The sequence below is a fragment of the Berghia stephanieae genome, chromosome 3 (assembly GCF_034508935.2).
Source record: "Berghia stephanieae isolate SIO BIC M18660-M18661 chromosome 3, UCSD_Bste_1.3, whole genome shotgun sequence".
NCBI lineage: Eukaryota > Metazoa > Mollusca > Gastropoda > Nudibranchia > Aeolidiidae > Berghia > Berghia stephanieae.
The window spans coordinates 22,791,702-22,813,812 of record NC_088362.1 but is presented as its reverse complement, the minus strand read 5'-3'; the positions used below and the strand labels follow the sequence as shown (position 1 = coordinate 22,813,812).

The 22,111-nt window shown below is 34.8% G+C and overlaps 1 protein-coding gene across 2 annotated transcripts; it reads left to right on the top strand.

Moving 5' to 3' along the window:
- Positions 1 to 259: 259 nt before the first annotated feature.
- Positions 260 to 21,384, top strand: LOC144967352 (E3 ubiquitin-protein ligase RNF10-like). 2 transcript variants are annotated; one of them, XM_078904453.1, is made up of 16 exons: positions 260 to 728; positions 1,202 to 1,374; positions 2,084 to 2,292; positions 3,542 to 3,690; positions 5,161 to 5,287; positions 6,193 to 6,332; positions 6,843 to 7,000; positions 8,313 to 8,456; positions 8,655 to 8,988; positions 9,620 to 9,753; positions 10,504 to 10,621; positions 11,599 to 11,700; positions 13,633 to 13,767; positions 14,491 to 14,561; positions 19,646 to 19,859; positions 20,382 to 21,384. In XM_078904453.1, exons 1-16 carry the CDS (start codon positions 623 to 625, stop codon positions 20,453 to 20,455), a joined length of 2,388 nt encoding a protein of 795 aa, XP_078760579.1. In that variant the 5' UTR covers positions 260 to 622; the 3' UTR covers positions 20,456 to 21,384. The 2 variants fall into 2 exon arrangements, 1 of the variants encoding a protein (XP_078760579.1); XR_013644358.1 differs by lacking the exon at positions 20,382 to 21,384 and having other exon boundaries at positions 300 to 728; positions 14,491 to 15,825; positions 19,432 to 19,859.
- The last annotated feature ends 727 nt before the right edge of the window (positions 21,385 to 22,111 follow it).

Here is a 22,111-nt window from a genome sequence, read left to right as displayed (position 1 = left end):
TATTTTTCTTTCTGCCGTTTCCAGCGCTATTTCATACACACCTTTTCATGTTCCTTTCACACACCAATGCTTGTTCCCTAATTTGTCCCTTTGTGGTGAAGGTAATGGTAGTGCTGGCTGCTGCTGCTGCTGCTGCTGCAATGGTGATGATGATGAGAATTCTCGAGTTAAGCAAGTCTTCTATTAGTTTAGTTGGATTGTAATGTAAATGTTTTGTTTAGTTACAAATTGGAAGCACTTATTTATCTGGCAACTTAAAGGTTGTTTCAAGCAACCTTGGAACAACGCCAAACAACAGCAAGCAACAAACTTCCGGAGTTACTGAGTTACTTCACTGAGTCGATCGCCATTTTGGACAATTTATAAGGCGAAAGGATCGCCTTTTGGTGCTAATAGTCGCGTTCATTCGAGCGCAAAGGGGTGAATTAACCACCTCTTTCTTTTTCACATCCCCAGCTTTTATAATCAACTATTTTAAAGGAGGAATTGAGATAATTGTGCAGATATATTTTAAAATTTATTGTGTCAACATGGCTTTCTAAAAAAATGTCTAAGCAAGTCACAGGAATAGTCAGCTCTGCTCTGCAGACGGGATTATCCCTTTCATCTGTTTCTTTAATTAATGCTGGAAGAGGGGAGTTTTACTATGGAGAAAAAATCAATCATTCGTCAGTCTCAGGCCTCCGGCCAATGTAGAAATGGGACAGCTACGACGGAAAGAAAATCAGGTAAGAAAACAATCCGGCGCCTCCATAAGCGACAGGGTCAAAGGTCAAACACCTCGGTTCATGATCAGCTGAGTAATCCTTTTAGGTAGAGCATTATTACGGTTGCCGCTGTCGATGCAATCTTCCAGAATGGCACCATGGGCCATCAATGTTAGTGCAATGCCGAAGTAAAGAAAATAATTACGCATCATTTGTTTTCATTACTTACTTTTTATTCTAAGTTTGGTATTGTAGGCCTACTTAAATGAAATGTAAAAACAAAAATAAATAGACAAGAAGATGAGAGGGAAGGATTTAAAAAAAAAACTGAATGACGGAATTTTCTATGTGGATTTCTCAAATTCAGATTAGGTAGGGAGATTGATTCATCTGAAATTTTTGTACACTTTCATGTTGCTTTTCTTTGGAATCATTTCAACGAGTTCTTTTTTTTTTTTTTTTGTAGAGTTAAAAAACGTTTATTTTTCCTTCAGATTTTACACCTAACAGGCGTGGACATGGTCGTCGCTCGGGTTCAGGAGGTGGAGCAAAGACACAAGATGTTAGTCAAGCATCAAGACCTAGTCCCATTCCCAAGTGGGATAGGACAGTTGGTAACAGGAGGCAAAGACAAAGAAATGGTTATGACTATAGACAAAGAGAAGAGGTGACTGATTTGTCAAGTTTGTTATATGATGCAGAATATTTTTGTTTTATTTCATTTTCAAGTGAATCTTTGCTGGATGCTTAAGATTCCATATCTCAATGCCAGTCTTTACAGTCCTTGAATTTGAATGAAACAATATTTGTTAATTAAAAAAGCAACTTACTTGAACTTGAAGCTTAATAGTATGAGGATTGCAGTCTTTATTTCTCATATAAACATTCATTTAGTTATGCAGACAGGAGTTATTACTCAGGATATGAAAGCTTTGAAACTGGGGCTTTACTCACTTTTTTACTTTTCTTTTTTATTATTTAAATTATCCATGGAGGTTTATTGTAGTGAAAGTCCTGATAGGTCTGTTGGTATAGCATACACTTCACAGCAAAGGGACAAAGATAATCCCGGATGAAGCCCAGATTTTTTTCTAAACCCCATGTCTACCCAGCACTGATTTGGTAGCTTGATTTGTTTGATCTAGCGGAAAGTCCTTTGTAATCCAAAGGGTAGAAAACAATTAATCTTGTCCCTTTCATGGTATAGAAACTGGGATAAACTCCGGCCCCAAGGGCCTAATGGCTCTGAATTACTATTTTTAAGGCATCATTTTTCGCTCTAAATATGTGTTGTTGTAGTAGCTGATATACTGGACATTGCTCATTATTTTCTTACATTGTGTCATTTTATAATTTAAAAAAAATTGTTTTCATAGGTAGAGGAGGAGCATGATATCTTTGATGTCCTAAGCACTGGTTCCCGAAAAGGCAACTTGAATCATCTGCTTAATTTCAAGTTCCTACCACGTCGTCAGAGTCAACTTGACGACAGCAGGTGGCAAACCAGGAGCCATTACAATTCCCATGGCCGCGGGGGTTATCGGACAAGGAAACGTTACAAAAAAGAACAGTTTTTACAAGCAAGGTATCTATACTATTTTGAAATGTTGCCCAGGCTTTTTAATATTAAAAACATTTTTCTTGATGATTATCTTTTAAAAGAGACCTTCTTGTGTAGATTAATAGAAATCTTATTAGGTGTTAATATATTAGGTTCTCTTTGACCAAGTGCATCATGTTAAACATTTGATAAAAACTTGTGAATAGAGGCGTAAGGTTTTAGCTCTGTACTACCACATGTTGCATAAAACATTGTTCCATTTGACTAGTCGTTACTTAATGCAGGCAATATTTGGGTAAATTGGAATCAACTAGAGTTATGCCCTTACATTTGCAGATTCTGATTAGATTTTCCAAACTACTGCTGTTAACAGGTGAATGTTTCTTAAAAAATCATCAAAAATGAGGTTTCTTCGACTTTGAACAGTCTCTCTTTCTCTTGACTTTAAGGTATTGGTGAAAAACATATACCATTAAAATCAGCAGCCTTTGAAGATTATAATATCCCAAATTGGGCCTGTTAGCTTGTTTCAATGCCAAGTCGTAAAGTGCCATCCGTGTAAACAAAGCCTTTTTTTTTTCTTCCCCTATGCAAGATTTATGAATGTTCACAAATCACAACAAAAATGGGCCTATTTTAACAGTCTCTATCTGTCTTGAACTTAAGTTATTGGTGAAAAACTTAAACCATTAAAATCAGCAGCTTTTTTCAGTGCAAAGCGCAATCTGTGTAAACAACAAGAGATGAAGTGAGTAGGAAAGTGCCAGAAGACAATAGAGAATAAACATTTTCGCGGCTGTGATGGGGGTTTGAACCCGCGACCTTACTGGTACGACAGCTCCACCTGGCCTGAGAGAGCGGGACTCTACCATATGAGCTATCCACGATCCCAAAAAAGATCGTCTCTAGTCATTATTAGCGTCCTCTCTTCCCGGCTACTTGAGATCGTGGGTCCAACACACACAACCTCTGTGAAGTTAGTTGGTCAGCAATTAAGTTTAATAGCCAATATTCTCAACACAAACATATAACATACAAACAATTGAGACATTGAGTATGCTCCGATATTTGGGGTGAATTTTTAATTCAGAAAAGTGAGTGGAGCTGGCACATAAATACCGGAATTTATCAATGTATATTTTTGAAAATCAAAAAAGAAAATGTGCATTCAATAGCAAAGGGTTATATATGTGTTATCTTGACTCGCATTTTTTGTCATATATTTTGAATATTTTTAGGGTTATCAGATGAAAACAAATATCTTGTATTTCAGTTGTCAGTTTGTGGTTCGAGATACTGGAGACTACACTGAACAGGCCATCAATTCTGATGCATTAGTTGACTGGAATATGATTGAATTAGTTCGCAGTTTCTCCACAGACCCTGTGAATTGTCCGATTTGCTTGGAAATGCCTATAGCAGGTAAAAATGAAAATAGTCTTTCAGAGCCAGTGGGAGCTTATCCTAGATTATAATGCATGAAATGGACAATATAGCAATGCTTGCTATACTTTTAATAAGATGGTGGTCTAACGCTAAATGCTTTCCACCGGATCTAATAGACCCAGCTACCCAATCATTACTGGGTGGACAGGGGGGGTCTGATAAAAATTCTTGACTTCACCCGGGATTAATCTCAGTGCCTTTGCGTGAGAAGTGAGTGCTCTACAAACAGGGTTATTGGGGCTCCCACTCACAACAGGTAGTATCTTCAAAGTATTGATATCTCAAGCACTTTCCCGGGTCCAAAACTATGGCTTGATCTGCATATTGAGGGTGTGACAAAATGTTGCTTCCACACATTTAGTCACAAAAAACACATGAACTATAGAAGGATTGTTTTTTCATTGGCTTATTAGCTTTATTTGTAAAAGAATAGCTGGAATAGCTTCTCAAAGTGTCCAAAAAAATAAATGAAAAAGCTTGGGCAAAGTACTATATCCACACTTTTTATTTGCTTTCAGAATCTATTTGCCTTTTCTTTTGGTGCCAGTTTCTCGGTTTTTTGACTCGCAAAAGTTTTGTCATTGATATAGAAAATTTTCTCCTCATCTGTGAGTTTTAAGCTAAATGTTTTTTACAATCTATTTTTTACCCATTTTTTCTTGGCGTTTTTTGTTATACGTTGCTGTTTAATAATTTATCAGATTAATATTAATTCAATATCACGTTTGGTTGTTTTTGGCATTTGGCAGTAAATGTATGATTTCACAGGAATTTTGTTTAACAGGAATTTCAATTTCTATTCTAGGTGGTATTCAGCTACAGACCTGCCTACCATTACAAAAAAATTGTAGAATTACGACATTTTGGCTCCAATTTGGGAACTTTATGAATATATAATATATCAGTGCTGATGGTTCTCCTCGGATCCGCAATTTTGGAGTCCAGAGGAGGAATTTCCTCCTTTTTAAAATTACATTTTCTCGAAACAATGTGCTAGCAATGAGAGAGTTGATGTGTGGTGGAACACACAGGTGCAGTTTCCCACTCTCCTGAAGTTAGCTAGAGTATCAATGATAGTCTTTCATCTCAATTGCTCTAAAGGTGGGGTTTAGTACAGTAGAAATGGGGCTTAAAGGCAATCGTTCAACATTTTCCTACTTTTTCACTTTCTGTCTCCATCAGCACTGATATATATAACATTAAAACTTATTGAAAATAAAAGTGGATGCCAAACTACTTAATTTTAAGGATTTTGGAGGGTTATTTATTCCTTTGTAAGGGTAAATTGATTTTTAAAGGTAACAATAGTGACTACAATTCTTTTTATATTAAAAATTACGAGTTTTTCTAGTAGGCAGGTCTGCAGCTAATGTTCTCTAGATAAAAAATGGGAACGAAGTATTGTTACCCAAGTATTCAATTATTGTCTTTATTTTCTGATTATAGGAAAAATTACAAAGTGTGGTCATACCTATTGTTGGGCCTGTATTTTACATTATCTCAAGCTTGGACAGGGAGAAGCCAGGAAATGTCCTATCTGCTATGAAACTGTCGATGTAGATGATTTGAAGAGGTAATATTATTTAGCCGTGTCAAAGACTACTAGAGTTATAACTGTCTAGTAGTCTTTGGGTCATGTTAGTAATAGGATGTTTTTTTTTTAATGGGAATTTCATTGGATGGGGTCTTCTGACCTCCCATGGTGGGCAGGAGGTCACTTGCTGTGTCTTCTATTCCCAATATCTGGTTTCCCTTTCCATGTTACTCTCTTTCTATGTTCTGGATTGAGTTTGCTATATTTTTTTTATTCCTGGTACTGGTGGTTATCCATCCATGGCTGGGAGGGAGACAGTCAAATGTATGCACCTTTTTTGAGAGAGATTTTTTTCCTTGTAAATCATCTCACTTTTATAGTTATTAGTTTTAAATACTGTATATTGTGTATTATACTTTGTAAACGTTTGAGTGCTTTCCTCCATAACAAGATCCTTTGCTTGTTCCTGGATGGGGTGTTTAGGTTATATCAAATTTTTCTCATTGATTGATTGCTTGTGGGATCTTCTGTTCCATATTTGACCCAGTCCCCTTTGTCATCTTTTTTACTTCGATGCTTTTAACTTCATATCTATAACTTTCCTTATTTTAAGAGGCCTTATTTTGTTTGTTTAAAAAGGCATCCATCTAACTTTGTCAAAGCCTTTTAATAATTTGCAATAACCCACTTGTTCTTAAAATTCTTCCATAAGTGTATGTATTTATGTATGAACATATTATTATTATTATTATTATTATTATTATTATTATCATCATCATCATTTCTCTCTCTCTCTCTCTCTCTCTCTCTCTCTCTCTCTCTCTCTCTCTCTCTCTCTCTCTCTCTCTCTCTCTCTCTCTCTCTCTCTCTCTCTCTCTCTCTTCCCCCCCCCCCCCCTCTTCTCCTTTTTTTTATTGTTTGTCACTTTTCTAAAAATAAAATAGTGTCCAATGGATTGATGTTCCCAACTTCAAGGTTGGTGATACAATTGACATGAGACTCATGAAAAAAGCTAAAGGGAGTGTCATCACAATGCCAAAAGATCAGTGGGAGGACAGGTTTGGCAAACCCATGAATATTCAAGGTATTTTCTTTTTTGGTTATTCATTTGAATTTATTTATTTTATTTTATTTATTTATTTATTTTTTTTTTTTTGTGTATCAAACCATTGTTGTTTTACTCAGTTTTTTAAATGGGAAGAGAAGAGGCCTTTGTCAATGATTTAACAACATGATTCTTGTTAAGATTCATAACTAGAAGAGCTTATTCCTGGACAACAAAGGTACATAAACATACACAAAAATTAAAGTTGGATTCCATAGCAGCCAACTGTCACGATAAAATTGGGACTGTCCTGGAATGAAAAAAATGTTTTAAAGAAAGGTGGTCAAGACAATAGACACACTTGAGGTTGAATTCAATAGATACACTTGTGAAAAATATAAAGAAGAATTCTTTCAGCTCCACAATTGAGCAAAGGTTCTCACTGAGCAAAAACGACTTATCAAGAAGTGTGAAAGACTGGTATTTTATGTTAAGAGTCTTCACCATTCGTCATTCCAATTAATATTTATTTATTTTTTTAAATTTCAGATGAAGTCAACACTGAATACATGAAACTGTTAGTTGCTTCATCTGATCAGATTCGGGCAGAGGTGATAGACACAGAGCGTGTTGCGTTGACTGCCCAGTTGGGGAATGCAGAAGAGTCTGAAGCTTGTTTTATTCTAATGGCCCTGGAATACCTTGAGGTATGTTTGCCCTTGACTAAAACTATGCTGGTAAATTTTATTTTGAATCAAAGTATGTATGTCATGTTTTATTTTATACACAGAAATTGGATTTAATAATAATTTAATGATGAGAGAGGAAATTATGAATGCAATTATTTTGAAACGTCATTTGACTTTATTGCTAATTAATTGACCTGGCCAATAAATAAATGTTTTTCAGTCAATCAAGGCAACACTGTAATTTTGCATTTCTGGGTGGGGATCCTGACCTCCCATAGCGGGCAGGGGGGGTACATACTGTGTCTTCTATCCCCTTATATCTGTTTTCCAACATGCTTTCTGTCTTTGTCTTGGAATGAGAATACTTGGTTTTGTCCTGGCCCTGGCCCGAGTTCTGGCTGGGAGGGAAACAGTCAAATGCATAGTTATTGTTTTGAGAGATGATATTTTTTTCCTTGTAAATCATCTCTCTGTTATGTATTATATTTATTTTTAATGTATGATGTAAGCATCTGAGTGTATTCCTCCTTGTTGGATTTTGTGCTTGTGTCCGGATGAGACATAGGTGATCTCAAGCTAAGTACATTGATGGTATGCTCTTGGAATCTACATCTGATCCCTATTTGTTCCCAATTCCCCTTTGTCTTACTCTCTCTTGGGTGCTTTAATTGTAATTCTAGAACTTTCGACTATTCCATTTTCTTCCTTTTTACTGGCGCTGATATAACCTAAATGTGTTGCAAGCGCCGTAAAACCTTTAAAAACAAAACAAAAACAATAATTTTGCATTTTGTCTCATTCTCAATCATAGCAACAATGTAATTTTGCATTTTGTCTCATTCTCATTGCATTTCATTTTTTTCTCTTTGAATAAGAAATCTTAGCCCATCCCCTGTTGCACTCTTATTTGTGACATTGGAATACTATTGAGAATACTGTCAAACAATTCTGTTATGCACATATGCAATTCCAGCATTTCAACTGTATGGTGATAATAATAATAAAAATTACCAAAATGATAATTATAATAATCTTTAGGTCATGAGAAGTGGTGAATACTGTTCAATAAATAAATCCTCTTTAAAAATCTTCTTTTTTTTTTTGGTGCTTTCGAGTGACATATTTCTAAAACTATATTGAGAGGAGACTACAGCAATGTATCACAAAATTAGTCTCGTCTATATTGAGATCTTCTTAGGAATTAGAGGAATCTAATTTTCCCACTTTCAAAGTATTTTATGAGAGAAACCAAGGGATATATTTTTAGACAAAATTTTCTCTTGTCAACTGAATTTTTATTTTATTTTATTTTTGTATATCGTTAAATCAGGTGAGAGAAAAGACCCTAGAGCAAGTCTTCCAACAAACTTCCCAAATGAAGGACAAATCACATATTCCAGGGTTGTGGTCCAATGATGTTGACAAAGCTGAAGAAAGAGGACCTGATCCTAAGAATGAAACAAATCCAAATACAGTGAGTTTGAAACAATCAAGTTTTATCAATTTCCTATAAATCTATATTTAGATTTATACAATTACTCTGCATATTTAGTCTTTAAAATAATTTTAGTTTTTATCAAACTTGTTTAGACATTAATCAATCATTTGCCTTGTGCTGTTACATTCGATTTTTCAATGTTTGAAATTTTTATATTTTTTTTTATTCATCTAGTCGGAGATGGCTGTTGGCATGTTAGAGGATACAACCAATAAAAATCATGACAACAATGAAAAGGATATGAAAAATGAAACGACTGATCTGGAGGCACAAGTTGATTCTCATTCTTCCCGACAACGAAATGACAGTGAACGCTCTTTGCCATTTGGCTCTCCACCAAGTCCTTTTCCTCCGATGCCTGACCAGGAAGTTAATCATGTACCCCTCAGTTTAGAGGAGACTGCTGATCATTTGGAGCTGCCAATTGATATCCCACTGGCAGCAGCTAAACAACCGCCTAAATATTCCCACAATCTGAATGTAAAAGACAACTATTACTTCTATCAAGGTCAGTTCTCCTTTTAAAATTTTTTCTATAATTTCGATGGAAGCTCTTTTTTTTAGGTTTGATATTTCCAAATTGACTCAAATTACTTACAAAGTTAATATACATCTCTTGAAATGTTGAATTGAATTGTTAAATTCTGATTTTACAATTTTATTTTGTCTATGACATCTTCAATTTGAGATTTGAGGTCTGTTACAATCTTACATGTTGGTGAAAAGCCTTTTATAAAGAAAATATACATCATTATTTTTATATTTTGTTGTCATTGTTACCAGTTGTTGTTTTGTATAAAAGATGTAAGGTATGCATATATGTATTTCTAACGACAATAAATAATGTATTAAATTCAATTCAATCTTGGGAGATTCTAGCTGGATGGATGTCCTTTTATATTTTGCTCACCGATTTTTAAAAAATGGTTCTTTATTTTATATATTTATTTTATTTCATTCTGTGTGATTCATAAGTTCTGTAATATTAAGTGATTGTTGTGTATCTAAAGAATATGAGTCATCGATGCTGTTAAATTGTAGAAAATAGAGCAAGTCTTCCATGGTGGTGTGATGCCAATATTTTCTCCTCTTCTGACATTAACTTTTTAGCATACTATCTTCATTTATTTTTTCTCCAGCCTCAACCGGCCAGCAAATATATCTGAATTCATTGAATGCCCAGTGTATGGCCAAGGAGTATGGCTCCCTTGAGGAAAGTCCCAATATTATCCAAGGCACCATTGTTGCCATTGAAAGGATCTTCATGACTGAGGTAGGTGGAAAGAATGTAAAATGAAGTGTCCCTATAATTAACTTATTCAGAGCTGATTTTTTTTTTCCTCTGCGATTTCCGCGATCACCCGCTATTCCAGTAATTCTTGAGAAATTTTCATTCTCTTTTCAATTTAGCAAATCTTTTTTTAAATGATTGATGATGTCAGATTTTGTGCCTGTACTCATTGCAAGATACCTCAATTACATATTTTTTCAATATTTCTATTTTCATTGTAATACTATGAGTGTCACTTTGTGAGCATAAATAATTGTTGATTGACGATTTAGAATTGAGATCTAGATTGATCAATCTATCCAACGCCATGAAGACTATGTAAAACAAGTCCATTCACATGAAAGATATCAACTAAAAAATTAAAGACTAGTTTAGATTTGAATAGTTAAACCAGACAGTTAAACATTCCTGACAAAGCCATGTATTTGTACTGTAGCAAGGAGATAAATTGTGGTAGAAAAGCAAGGTTGCCTTAATTGAACAAATTCAATAAGCCAAACATGTCTCATTTAGAGCATAAGAAGACAAAACTATTCTCTCAGTGGTCAGTTCTGAAAATGCCACAAGACACTACTCTCTTCCCTTTGTTTTCAAATTAACCAGCATATTAAGTCTTTATTATTATTATGAAATATTTATGTTATTATTATCAATCTTATTATTATTTTCTTATTTCTTGCATGACTTATTTTATTTCTAATTATTTCATTATTCGAATTGCTATATTTTCAGGATGTAAGGAAGCGTTTGCGTTACTTGGACCACATCCCATTGACCTGTGAAGTTCACATCGTGGAGTTGAAACTTAAGCCACCCATTGTCAGCAAGGAAACTCTAAAATATTTTGAAGGTTTTTAAGAAATGTTTTATCTCACCTTATATAATTTTGAAAGATTAAATGACAATAATCGGCATTCCATTTACCAGCTTCGACTGTATTTTATTTTTTAGATCCTATTATAGGTTATGGTCTATTTTGTAATAAATCTTCTTTGGTCACTCAATACACACTTTGTGTGTTTATTTGGGCCCTCTAAAGTTTATGCAGTTGATGTTAGATACATCACAATGGTAGTAATATTATGTTGTAAGGGGGATCAATGACCGAGATATATGCTACCCCCAAAACATTGTTAGTATTAGGGTTTCTGATTTTATTGTTTTTATATAAAAGATATACATAGAGGGCATTGCTTCTCTAGAATCCCCAAGAGGGGCTCTGCTCCACCACCCTGCCAGGGCCTCAGCGGCCACTGGACCCTGGTCCTCATGGCTGGGAATTTAGACACTAATTTTCAGGGGCAATGATTTTTTGATGGATATGTCCTAGTTGACGGAAATTTTGATTGGTAAACAGGCGAGCACCCTATCATTGGTTGTTGTGACCTGAAAAGCATTGATTTCATGACAAGCAAGCTTTTCCATTGCTGTATTAGGTATTCCATTATTAATAGTATACAGGAAAAAAAACCCCGAGATTTTGATGCAAGTCCTTATTAGCCAAATGTCATTAAAAATGGGTTGCCCTATATATAGGACATTTTTTATGCTTAATATCACTCATGGAGTGCAAGCTAAACCTGAAGTAAAGTGGAATCTTCATAGTGAAAGAGCTGAAAGATTTATGAATCACGAAATCAAAATAAAATATAAACCAGGTAATTCAATTTTATTTATATATTTTTCTAATATGCAACCAGTTTTACTTTACGCGGCAATCTGTCTTTTAGTTAACGCTTTACAGAATATATGTGATTCTCCATTCTTGTTGAAATGAAAATGTATTGATACCAATGTCACTGTGTTCTACATTCTTTCTATATTTAGCATCCTTTGAAAGAAAGCGTAAACAGCGTCAACAAAAGGAAAGAGAGGATAAGCGTCGTGCCAAGAAGATTGAGATAGAGCATAAGAAAAGCCTTGGAATATGTAAGTTAAACTTCAGAAAGTGAATATGCAGATTTTTTTCCTATTATTTTTCACTTTTTCACCTCTCTGTGCACATTCTTTTAGAAAGTTTTTTTTTTGAAATTGTATCCACCATGAGTAACTTTGTGCTTCATTTTTAAAGATCATCCCCAAACAAAATATGTGCATTGGACCCAATCCCGACGTGGCTGACCAAGAAGTGTTTAAATGTTGTTGCACCTATTATTGTTGTTATTGTAAATTCCAGTTTGTCAAATGTCATTGTACCTAATAACTTGAAGATAGCCACTGTTAGACCACTCATTAAGAAGTCGGGACTCAATGAAAATCAATTAAAGATCTATAGACCAGTCTCCAATTTGTCATTTATTTCCGAAATATTAGAAAAAGTTGTATCTAAGAGAGTTAATATCCACCTTTCAAAAAATTATCTTTTTTCTAAAATCCAGTCTGCCAATGTACCGAAAGCGCACTGGTAGAGTCTTCATAGTGACATAGTAAATTTTAATGATGACAGAAATGAAGTCATCTTAGTCTCTCTTGATTTGAATGTGGCTTTTGATTACAATAGACCACGACATTTGAATACGTCTTCAGAGTGTTTTTAGCTTTCATGGGTCTGTTTCTTATGTGGTTCAAATCGTATCTTGATTCCAAAAATTACTTAAGAGAATAAGTATAACTCCCAGTTTTTATCACCTTAAATTTGGTGTTCCTCAAGGTTCCATTCTGGGTCCACTTTTATATACACTTTACGTGCATCCACTTAGTAATATAATCGACGATATTAGTATCAACAAGCATTTATAAGCAGATGACACCCAACTGTATTGTCCTGTCAAATTAAAAGTGAAAATAAAGTAATTGACAGGATTGAGACATGCATAAAAAAAGATCAAAGTTTGGATGACTGATATGAAGATAAGACAGAAATTAAGTTTAGAAGAAAGAATAGTAACCACAAATGTTATCTCAATCTCTTGATATTGCTGTAATTGTCAACATTTCATCAACCCATGTTCGCAACTTTGGTGATAACAATTTGTCCATGAATGACCATGTTTCCAATGTAATCAAATCTTGCAACTTTCATTTGAGAAATATAGGGAAAGTAAGACACCTTATCGATAAAGATACAACTAGAGTGCTAATGTCTTCTTTGGTTTTTAGTAGAATTGACTATTGCAACTCCCTTCTTATCGGCTGCCCTGAATACACTATAAGCAGATAACAAAAAGTTCAAAATAAAGCAGCCAGAATAACATCCCTCACTAAATCGAACAAACATGTAACACCAATTCTAAAATCCCTCCACTGGCTGCCAGTAAAGTTTCAAATTGATTTTAAGATTTTTTGTTGTGCATATAAATCCATGAACGAAATTTCCCCTCCTTTCATCCAAGATTTTTCCCTATAAACCAATGTGAGCTTTGAGATCTACTGACTCTTTATTGCTTAATGTAAGAAAATTTTCAGACAAATTTAACAGTTAATTGTTCTGTATCAGTGCCCCTTGGTTATGGAATATAAGTTTTAAAACCAGATCCAGCTCTTCATTTGAAATTTTTTTAAAGAATCTGAAAACTGACCTTTTACTCCTTTTAGTCCATTGTATATTTTAATTTGTGCATTGGTTAACTATTGATTGTAACTTTTTTTTTTTTTTTTTTTTTTTTTTTTTTCCTTAGCTTCCTGAGCACCTTTAGTGGAAGTGTGCGCTTTATAAATGCTTCATTATTATTCATTTTTCTATTTCTCATCAAAATTTTACTATGATCATTTATATGCCAACCACTATTTAATTTGTGCAGTGCAATATATTTAGTAATTTAATTACAGTGGGAGAGGGTTGATTTCATCTGTTATTTTTGTTATGCAAGATTTTAAAATAATTTCTTAATTTTCCTTTCTTTGATAAATATTATTCTATAGATCCAGAAGTGCAGATCCCATTGGATTGTTTGGAGCACTTTCCTTCCCATCTATCTGCAAGTCTAGAAGAAGATATCACTGTGGACAGTCCTCCTCTTGTACCACAAGATAAACAATTAGACAAAGATAATACAGGTATGAAACTGGGTCCACTAATTGTATTTACTTACAAGACTGCTAAATTCTGATTTCCCTCAGGATTTTCTTGTTGTTAAACGTCTTAAAAATTCCCTGATGGAATCATCTTAGTCTATGACTCAAACTGGAAAGATTTTTAAATTTTATTTTTGATTTTTGTGTATGTGTTAATTTAAAAGAATGTTTTGTATAAAACATTTGAGGCTCTGCCAAAAGCTTGTTCCTCTAATATTCAACACAAAAAGACATTGATACTAAGTTATTTTGGAAAATTGTGGAAAAGTTTTGTTGAAAATATGTGTATTTGCAAAAATCAGACCTAGTATTATTTCTTCACACTCATACTCAGGATTTCTTATTTTTACTTACTTTTATACACAATGTGCTTGTGTGTCAGAAAACTCAAATTGGGATATTTATATATTATCAATCTACAATACTTCCTCAAAATTTTAAGTATAATTTTAAGTTTTGTTGAGAAATCACAATTATTGCAGGTGAGGGTTTGAAAACCAGGAACCGGTGTAAGGATTTAAAAAAAAAAAAATCAATTGCAAGAATCCGTGCAGTAAAAATTCTCAATTTCATGAAATTCTGAAATATATCCTGAGACAACCTAAGTTGTTCAAGTGTAATGTGCATGGATTTACCATTTTGTTTAACATAGATTGCCCTGTTCTGATTCATTTATAATGTTTTCTGGTTTTATTTTATTTTTAGTCCCACGGAGACAAAGGAATGATTCTACTGCAAGTGATGACAGTTTTGGAGGCTCCATGTCTTTTGCACAGGTAATAAATAACAATGTAAGCTTCAATTTAATATATGAAAACAGATAAAATTGATGTTTCGGGTTTCCTCTTTATCAACAAAACAGGATGAATGAAACACTACAGACGAAAGAGAAACTGCGGTAGTGGCGTTGTTAAGATGAATAAACAAAAACATTGATGGGCAGGAAATAGTATGCTCATTGATGGGCAGGAAATAGTAAGCTCCTTTGTAAGGAAGCACAAATTAAAATAGAACAATAGATATTTATAAAAGGTGCGCAATTTTGCCCAGGTACAATTTTGTTAATTATTTTTATATGATACACTGCCCACATTGTTAAGTGGTTTTATAATGGAAAATAGAAGTGTGTGTCCCCCATCCTCTTGAGTATGGGTACACTATATTCCAATTTCTGACTTTAAATTTTCACTTTTATGACTAGTATCACCGAGATGTCAGCAATAAATTGATTTTGACATGAGGTGATCATGATTGAGGGACAATGTTTTAACTCTTGTGCTCACATGAATGGACAACCAAACACATTGGTTTTGATTTGATTCATGTTGAATACAAAAAGAGTTGAAATGAAGAAAAGGAGAATAAGTATAAGCCATACAATTGAATCCACTGATTGCCAATTCAAGGAGCTATACTTCACTTCATCAGTTCATTCTTTGCTTCTTTTATAACTGCATAGCTGCCAACTAACAAGGAAATGACATTTTGTCGCTGTTGACTGCAAAGTCTGCCCATTGCCACACAGTTTTTGATTTTTCTTAATGAAGAACGAGAATGATTGTCGCATTGGCCCAAAAAGAACTAAAACTTACTGTTTTTGACTACATTAAAAAAATCTAATTTTTTTTCTATTTACACTCTGGTTCTTTTTAATATGTTTAGTACTATATTTGGTCGTGTTAGTATCCTATTTAGTCCTAGTGTTGACAGGAAAAGTAAATTGTAGTGTCATTGAAGTGCTACTGAAATGAGTTTGAAATCAATATTTTGAATTTGGCAGCTATGTAACTATGTAGCCAGAGAGGCTGGGACTTGCAGGATTATAGGATCTAAGAGTGACTTCACTGATATATCATTCTTGTGGTTCAAGGTTGAATGTTGATTTTTTTAAAGAAATACTGCTTAAACAGCTGCTAATTAGCATATAAGAAAGGGGGAAAAAAGTAGCTTTTATGTAATGTTATATATTAAACCTTCAAATGAGAGTACTTTTTTTCAGTTACAGTCCTGGACTAGGTTAAAGTCAACATTTTTAAGGGGGTACTGTCACAATAAGGACAATTTTATTAAGTTTTATCAAAAATTATCTTTTCAATGCTTTTTCTGCAGTATTATGTGTGTCCAAGCATATTTCTAAAGACTTTTTGGAATAATTTCCACTATCGGTGTGTATGAGGTGGCATTTTAGGGGTACCCCGCCCCGAAAACTTCAGATTTTGGGAACAACTTTTCTCAAAAAGTGTCTATTCAATTTCACTGAAACTTGCTATGTAGGTGTCTTTAATACTGCTCTACATTGTATCAGAGGGATTTTTCTATTCTTATCCTAGTAAAGATTTTATAGCATCCGGAAATCTTCAATCCGTAAAACTGTGAAAATTTTTCCTTTTTCGCAGTTTTTACCCTCTTTGGACCCCCATATCTAAAAAAATAATGCTTATATTGCCAAAAGCCTCTGACATAATGTAGCCACACTATAAACACACAAGTGTGTGAAAGGAAAAAGAAATTGAATAGACAGTTTTTGAGAAATCTTGTTCCCTGCTATCCCACCCCCTAAGAAAATGACATTTTGAGAAAATGGGAAAAAACGAACCTTCTCGTAGATTATACAAAATATAGTGTCATGAACCCCCTAAACTGTGTTGTTTTAAACCCAAGAATCATTCTCCTGTGGAAAAAAGATACAATTAGTTTTGAATTTTAAAAAATGGTACTTATCCGTTTGAGGTAATCCATCCAATGTCACATGTCGTCTGGGACTTCCGCAATCAGAAGCCGCCTGCAGCGTACTGCTCACCGCCTTCCAGTTGATGTAAACGTTCTTCCTCCCTTGTCTGTGCTAACCTCCTCATCTCCCTTTTCCTTTTAAAGACAAATTCACCTGCTCTGTCTGCATTCTTTATCCTAACATTGTCCCTTTAAGTCCTATGCTCCACAAAATGTCGTCCCACACTAAGTCCTATTGCCGAAATGAAATCCTGCGATGCCTTTGCTCCCTTGTTGAATTCTCCTACTCCAATCCCACATGAAATTTCCAAACGCTGTCTCCCTACAAACACATGTTTTGGACACCTAGACCAAATCAAAGCATGGATGCTTTCATTTACATTCTGAGTCATTCCAAATAAACATCTCCCCAACAAATCATCATCAGTCAATCTAACATAAACGTCATGGATGTGTTCTGCTACAGTCGTAGAATAAATGTGGTCATATGTCTGTCGTGGTCAGGTGCTGGCAGACCATTAGCCTTGGCTTTCATGTAGAAGCACCAAGAATCAATTCCTTCTGGGCAGTACTCATGGCATGAAGCGACTCCACGACGATTAACTTCAAAATATTTATCTTTTTTACGAGATGTATAAAAGGACGATATAACTTTTGAACATGATTTACAAGACAAATGTAGACGAATGGCAAGACCAACAGAAGAATCACGTGAAACCTCCAACGTAGACTGGAAACAAAAAGGGCAGAGAAGACAATCAACAAGATCCTGGAATACAATCAGCTGCACGATGGTCGAACATTCCAATGAAGACGAAGATGCAGGCTCAGATGTAGAGGCAAAGAAATCCAACTTACGAGCTGATGATGAAGAAGCAGAAGCTGAAGCTGTTGGTTGCGGCGAAGAAAAAGATGATGGAAATAAAGGTGAAGTCGCTGCGTGGGGCGAAGATGTCACAGAAGATGTGGATGCTGGCTCTTAAAAAATCTCTGCTTCTTCGCATCCCTTGCCTTCTTCAAAACATCTTTCCGTGACTTCCTTTTCTGCTAATGGAAGCATTGAAGGTGGAAACCTTGGCTCTAGGCATGACAATCTGTGAAAATAAATAAATATAAATATATAATAAATAATATATATATATATATATATATATATATATATATATATATATATATATATATATATATATATATATATATATATAAATCGGGGGTTAGCTTAGCTCAGCGTTACGGTCTTTGCTTCGTACCGGAAAGGTACCGAGTTCGATCACCAGCCTCTGTGCTGTGTGGACTTGAGCAAGCCATCTCGCCCTAGCTCAATTTGCGGCGCTGCACTGCGGTTGACGCCTGGGTTATTCCAATCTACCCTTGGAATAGACCCTAGAGAATAATTTCCACTATGGGATGAATAAAGGGGTTTTAAAAAAATAATTTTATTATAACATTTTTATTGCACCCCCTACTGCTTAGCAGTGTTGGAATCAGCCCAAAGTTTTGCCTTGAAAAGCACAAAAGATACCCACACATAAGAATTCTGGCTACCAATCATAGGTAAGCACAGATCTGGTATTGCTTTGGATCAAAGAAAAAAAAAACATTAAAGAAATGAAAAGAGCAGGCAGAAAGGCCGCTTTCTGGGCAAAATGAATTCCTACCACAATAAGGTAACAAAAAGTCACAGTGGGCTGACCACCTGCTTGGCTAATGCCTTGGTCTAGAGTAATTTCCCTTTAAAGTGGCCCTACACTGAAAGGTGAAAAGGCAGAAACTATAGATCAGAAAGAAAGAAACGCCTTTAGGTCAAGAGACGAGAACCATACCTCAGAGCATTGAGAGCACCCCCCCCCACACACACAGACTTGTAGAATGATGGTTATAAAAAAAATAAATAAGCACAATCTAGATAATCTCTAAGTTCTAACTCACTGACGTCAATGGTAATCCAAGTCTAAGTTAGCTATAGACGTCTATCTATCTGTCTAAGATTTACTATAGATCGGCGTTTAGTTATCTCCTTATTCAAGCTCAATGATCTTCACTAGTCTAATGTAAATCAAAGAAAACAGTATGGTTCTTAATAATCGTATTAAAAATAAAATAAAAACAAAAATTAGCCTTTAGAATTATTTACGAGCAGCATTCTCTTTTATTATCGTCAATGTTTACATTTTAGAATGGAATGCACACTTTGAGACTGTAACCGGTCAATCTGATTTCACTAGTAATAAATAAATAGACATACTTACTGGCTAAAGCGGTATCCAGGCGTCGAAATGATTATCTACCAATTCTTGGTTCTTTGGAAAATGATGATAAAACTTTGCAAATAAGTAAATGGAGTGAAGTTTGTCATGAAACGACCAAAAATCATTTCGAATCGAAGCGTAAGTAAACGTAGTCGAATGCTCCGGAAATGTACCCGTTGTTATGTCACGTGACTGAAAACCGGGTTACGATTGGTCTTGGAACGTGAGCTAAAATTTTCCATGACGGTAATTACTAAAAATAACTCCTAGACGTCTCTTCAGCCAATCAAAGAAAGGAAAATAGGCTTGGAATTTCTCGATTTCCCCGCCGTCCTGTGACACATACGCGAAAGAATGTGAAAGAACGGAAATGCCCTTTCCCTGACATTTCTGCTAATACCAAATAAGCCGGGGTTCAGTGCGGGTTACTAAGGACTATCGAACGTTGATTCTGAAGAAAATGACGGAAAAACTTTGCGTTTAGACGATAGTTGCGTCACAAAAAAATTATTTAAAGCACTTTTTTGTAAAAATTTAGCCTTTTGAATGTTTTCAGTGTGTTAAAGAAAGGTTGAATTACCTGAAAGTGCCCTAATCTCATTTTCGATAATTTTAGTGGAATTCATAGTACAACCGTCCTCTCGACCAGCGCGTACCCCCTTAAAAGACTGGCAGATTTTTGGGATTTACCTCCTTTCTTTAGCGCCAATGTTGTCACATAGGGTACTGATATGTGCTAAATAGCAACACTTTTATGACAAATCAATATTTTCACAAGCGCATTTTGGGTTTTTAAAAAATTAAGATATAAATGGGGTCAAAAAAGTTATCATTCTATAATATGCATAATAAGGACAGTTGGCATTATTTTTATGTTTTAGATGCTTAGAGCTGGCAAAACCACCACTGCAGCAGGTGGGGCATGGGGCAGGGCTTGCCCCCCTCCGACATTCTCAAATTCGACTGCGTCAAGAGTTAGACATGAAGATGACGATGACAGTGATGGTGAATGCCTACCTGCTCCAAGAAATTTCTCAATATCAGATGCCTTCAGCAAGGCCTTGGATGATTTCAATATGCGAAGACAATCTGCTGGTAAGTTTTCACATTTTTACAGATAGTAAGTTGGATAAAGATTAAAAATGAGGGGGAAAGGCTTATAATTCTTTACTATTTCTAGATAAACATTGACAAAAAGAAGCATTTCATTCAATTAAAAAAACAACTTTTTTACATGAATTACAGTGCAGCATTTGGTATTTTAATAGCACACTTCAATTGATATCGCACTAAATTCCTGATTTCTTTCTTTGAGAAAGGGAAGGAAATATGACTTTCTTTCTCATCTTTTATATTGGATTTAATAAATTAGTTTCAGTTGTCCAACAAATTCTATAATACATCGGTATTAACAATATATTTGGTTACTAGTCAAATTGTAATTAGTCTCAAATTGGGCTAAAAAATTATGCTTCTATTAAAAATTATTTTAAATAAATTTTTTCAATTGTCTTTTTTAAAGTGGACAAAATAATTCACTTATGAAAACCTGATTTATTTATGTAGAGTTGACCCGCTTAGGCATATTCATAATCTTTGCATGTTTTTCCCCTCTAGATAGTACAGCTTCACCATCAAATACCGGAAAAGGGAAGAAGAAGAAAAAAGAAAAATGGATTCCCCTCCTCTAACTCCTCTGTGGAAGAATTATGAATGACTCCTTGTGTTTTTAAAAATGTTGTTTGCTCTTTTTATTCATTTGTTTGTATTCCCAGTATCAAAGCAAATTTTATAAATGATTTATGCTACAGCATTATGTAATAACAATTGATATAATATAGCTTTGTGCTCCAGTACTGCATTGCATCATCAATTTGATTTATAGTGTATCCTTTTGTTTATAAACTCTTAGGTTAACATACGTGTGATTGGAATACATCTGATTGTTTTAAATACTAATAATCTACTGATTCAGTGAAAAAAGGAGTAGCGTTGGGGTGGCCATCAGCAAATGGTTTCATTCTCGCTTGATGCATTTAAGAGTTGCACTTTATTATATCGCATTTTAACGATCTTGGGCGTTTTATTAAATTATTTTTTCGCAGAGCTAAAATAGCTTAGAATTATTGATCTGAGGAATAAAGCACCTTTCTGATAATTATTTTACCTCATACTCAACCACGTCACTGTTCATTGCCTTTGAAGATTATTAAGGCTAGGGACTTGTTAGATTCAGATTGGCTATCATCATGTAGCTTTTGGTTTTTTCTCTTAAGAAAAGAGTGGCATTACTGGACTTCAGCTTGTGGCTAATAATCATTCACCGCTGCCCCCTTTCCTTTCCCTTATCCATCCACCAACTGTTTCTTTTTTTTTTTTTTTTTTTTTTTTTATTTTGATTGGTCTTTCATTTTTTTTTTTTTTGACACGATGAGTTGAAATTTGATACAGCAATATTGATACTGATAAGATTTGATAATCTTTTCACTAAATTGTTTGTGTATGGTTATTTTTATTTATCACATAGTTTGAATGTGATTCTTTCATAAGGAATGGTATTGGTCATTGTAATTATGTTAGCTATTTCAATTAATAAAAGTTAATTTTTCATTTCCAAAAATGTCTTATTTCTCTTTTTATGACAAGGGGGTATCGGGGGGAGAGACTGAGTGGTGAAGGCATTGCACTGTGACCCGGAATTTCTTGGCAAGATTATTAACTCTGTCTGTTCGCTTAGGACAACACTAGTGGCCCCCTTTGACACGAGATGTTTATGTGATTTTCTATATTCTTTTTTGGAATCTGGGTGGGGTCTTTGACCTCCCATGGTGGGCAGGTCACTCTGTGTCTTCTATCCCCTTATATCTGTTTTCCGAGTTGCTTTCTGTCTTTGTCTTGGAATGAGATTGCTTAGTTTTGTCCTAGCCCTGGCTGGAAGGGAAACAGTCAGATGTATAGTCATAGTCTTTTTTAGATGATGTTATTTTTCTTGTAAATCATCTCTATGTTATATGTATTGTTACATTTTTTATTTGTTATAAATGTATATTGGATTCTGGGTGGGGTTCCTGACCTCCCATAGTGAGCAGGGGGAGTTCTTACTGTATTCTATCCCCCTATATCTGTTTTCCAACTTGCTTTCTCTGGGTGGGGTTCCTACCTCCCATAGCGGGCAGGGAGGTACTTGCTGTGTCTTTTATCCCCTCTTATCTGTTTTCCAATTGCTTTCTGTCTTATTCTTGGAATGAGATTGTTTGGTTTTGTCCTGACTTGGGTAGGAGTCCTTGGCTGAGAGGGAAACAGTCGAATGTATAGTTATAGTTTTGGGAGATGATATTTTTTTCCTT

Excerpts from the sequence above, each read along its gene's own strand:
- LOC144967352 (XM_078904453.1), top strand. The coding sequence starts at position 623 with ATGCTGGAAGAGGGGAGTTTTACTATGGAGAAAAAATCAATCATTCGT. Across the intron at positions 13,768-14,490 it reads ATTAGACAAAGATAATACAG|TCCCACGGAGACAAAGGAAT; the intron begins GTATGAAACTGG and ends TTTTATTTTTAG. Across the intron at positions 14,562-19,645 it reads GCTCCATGTCTTTTGCACAG|ATGCTTAGAGCTGGCAAAAC; the intron begins GTAATAAATAAC and ends TTTATGTTTTAG.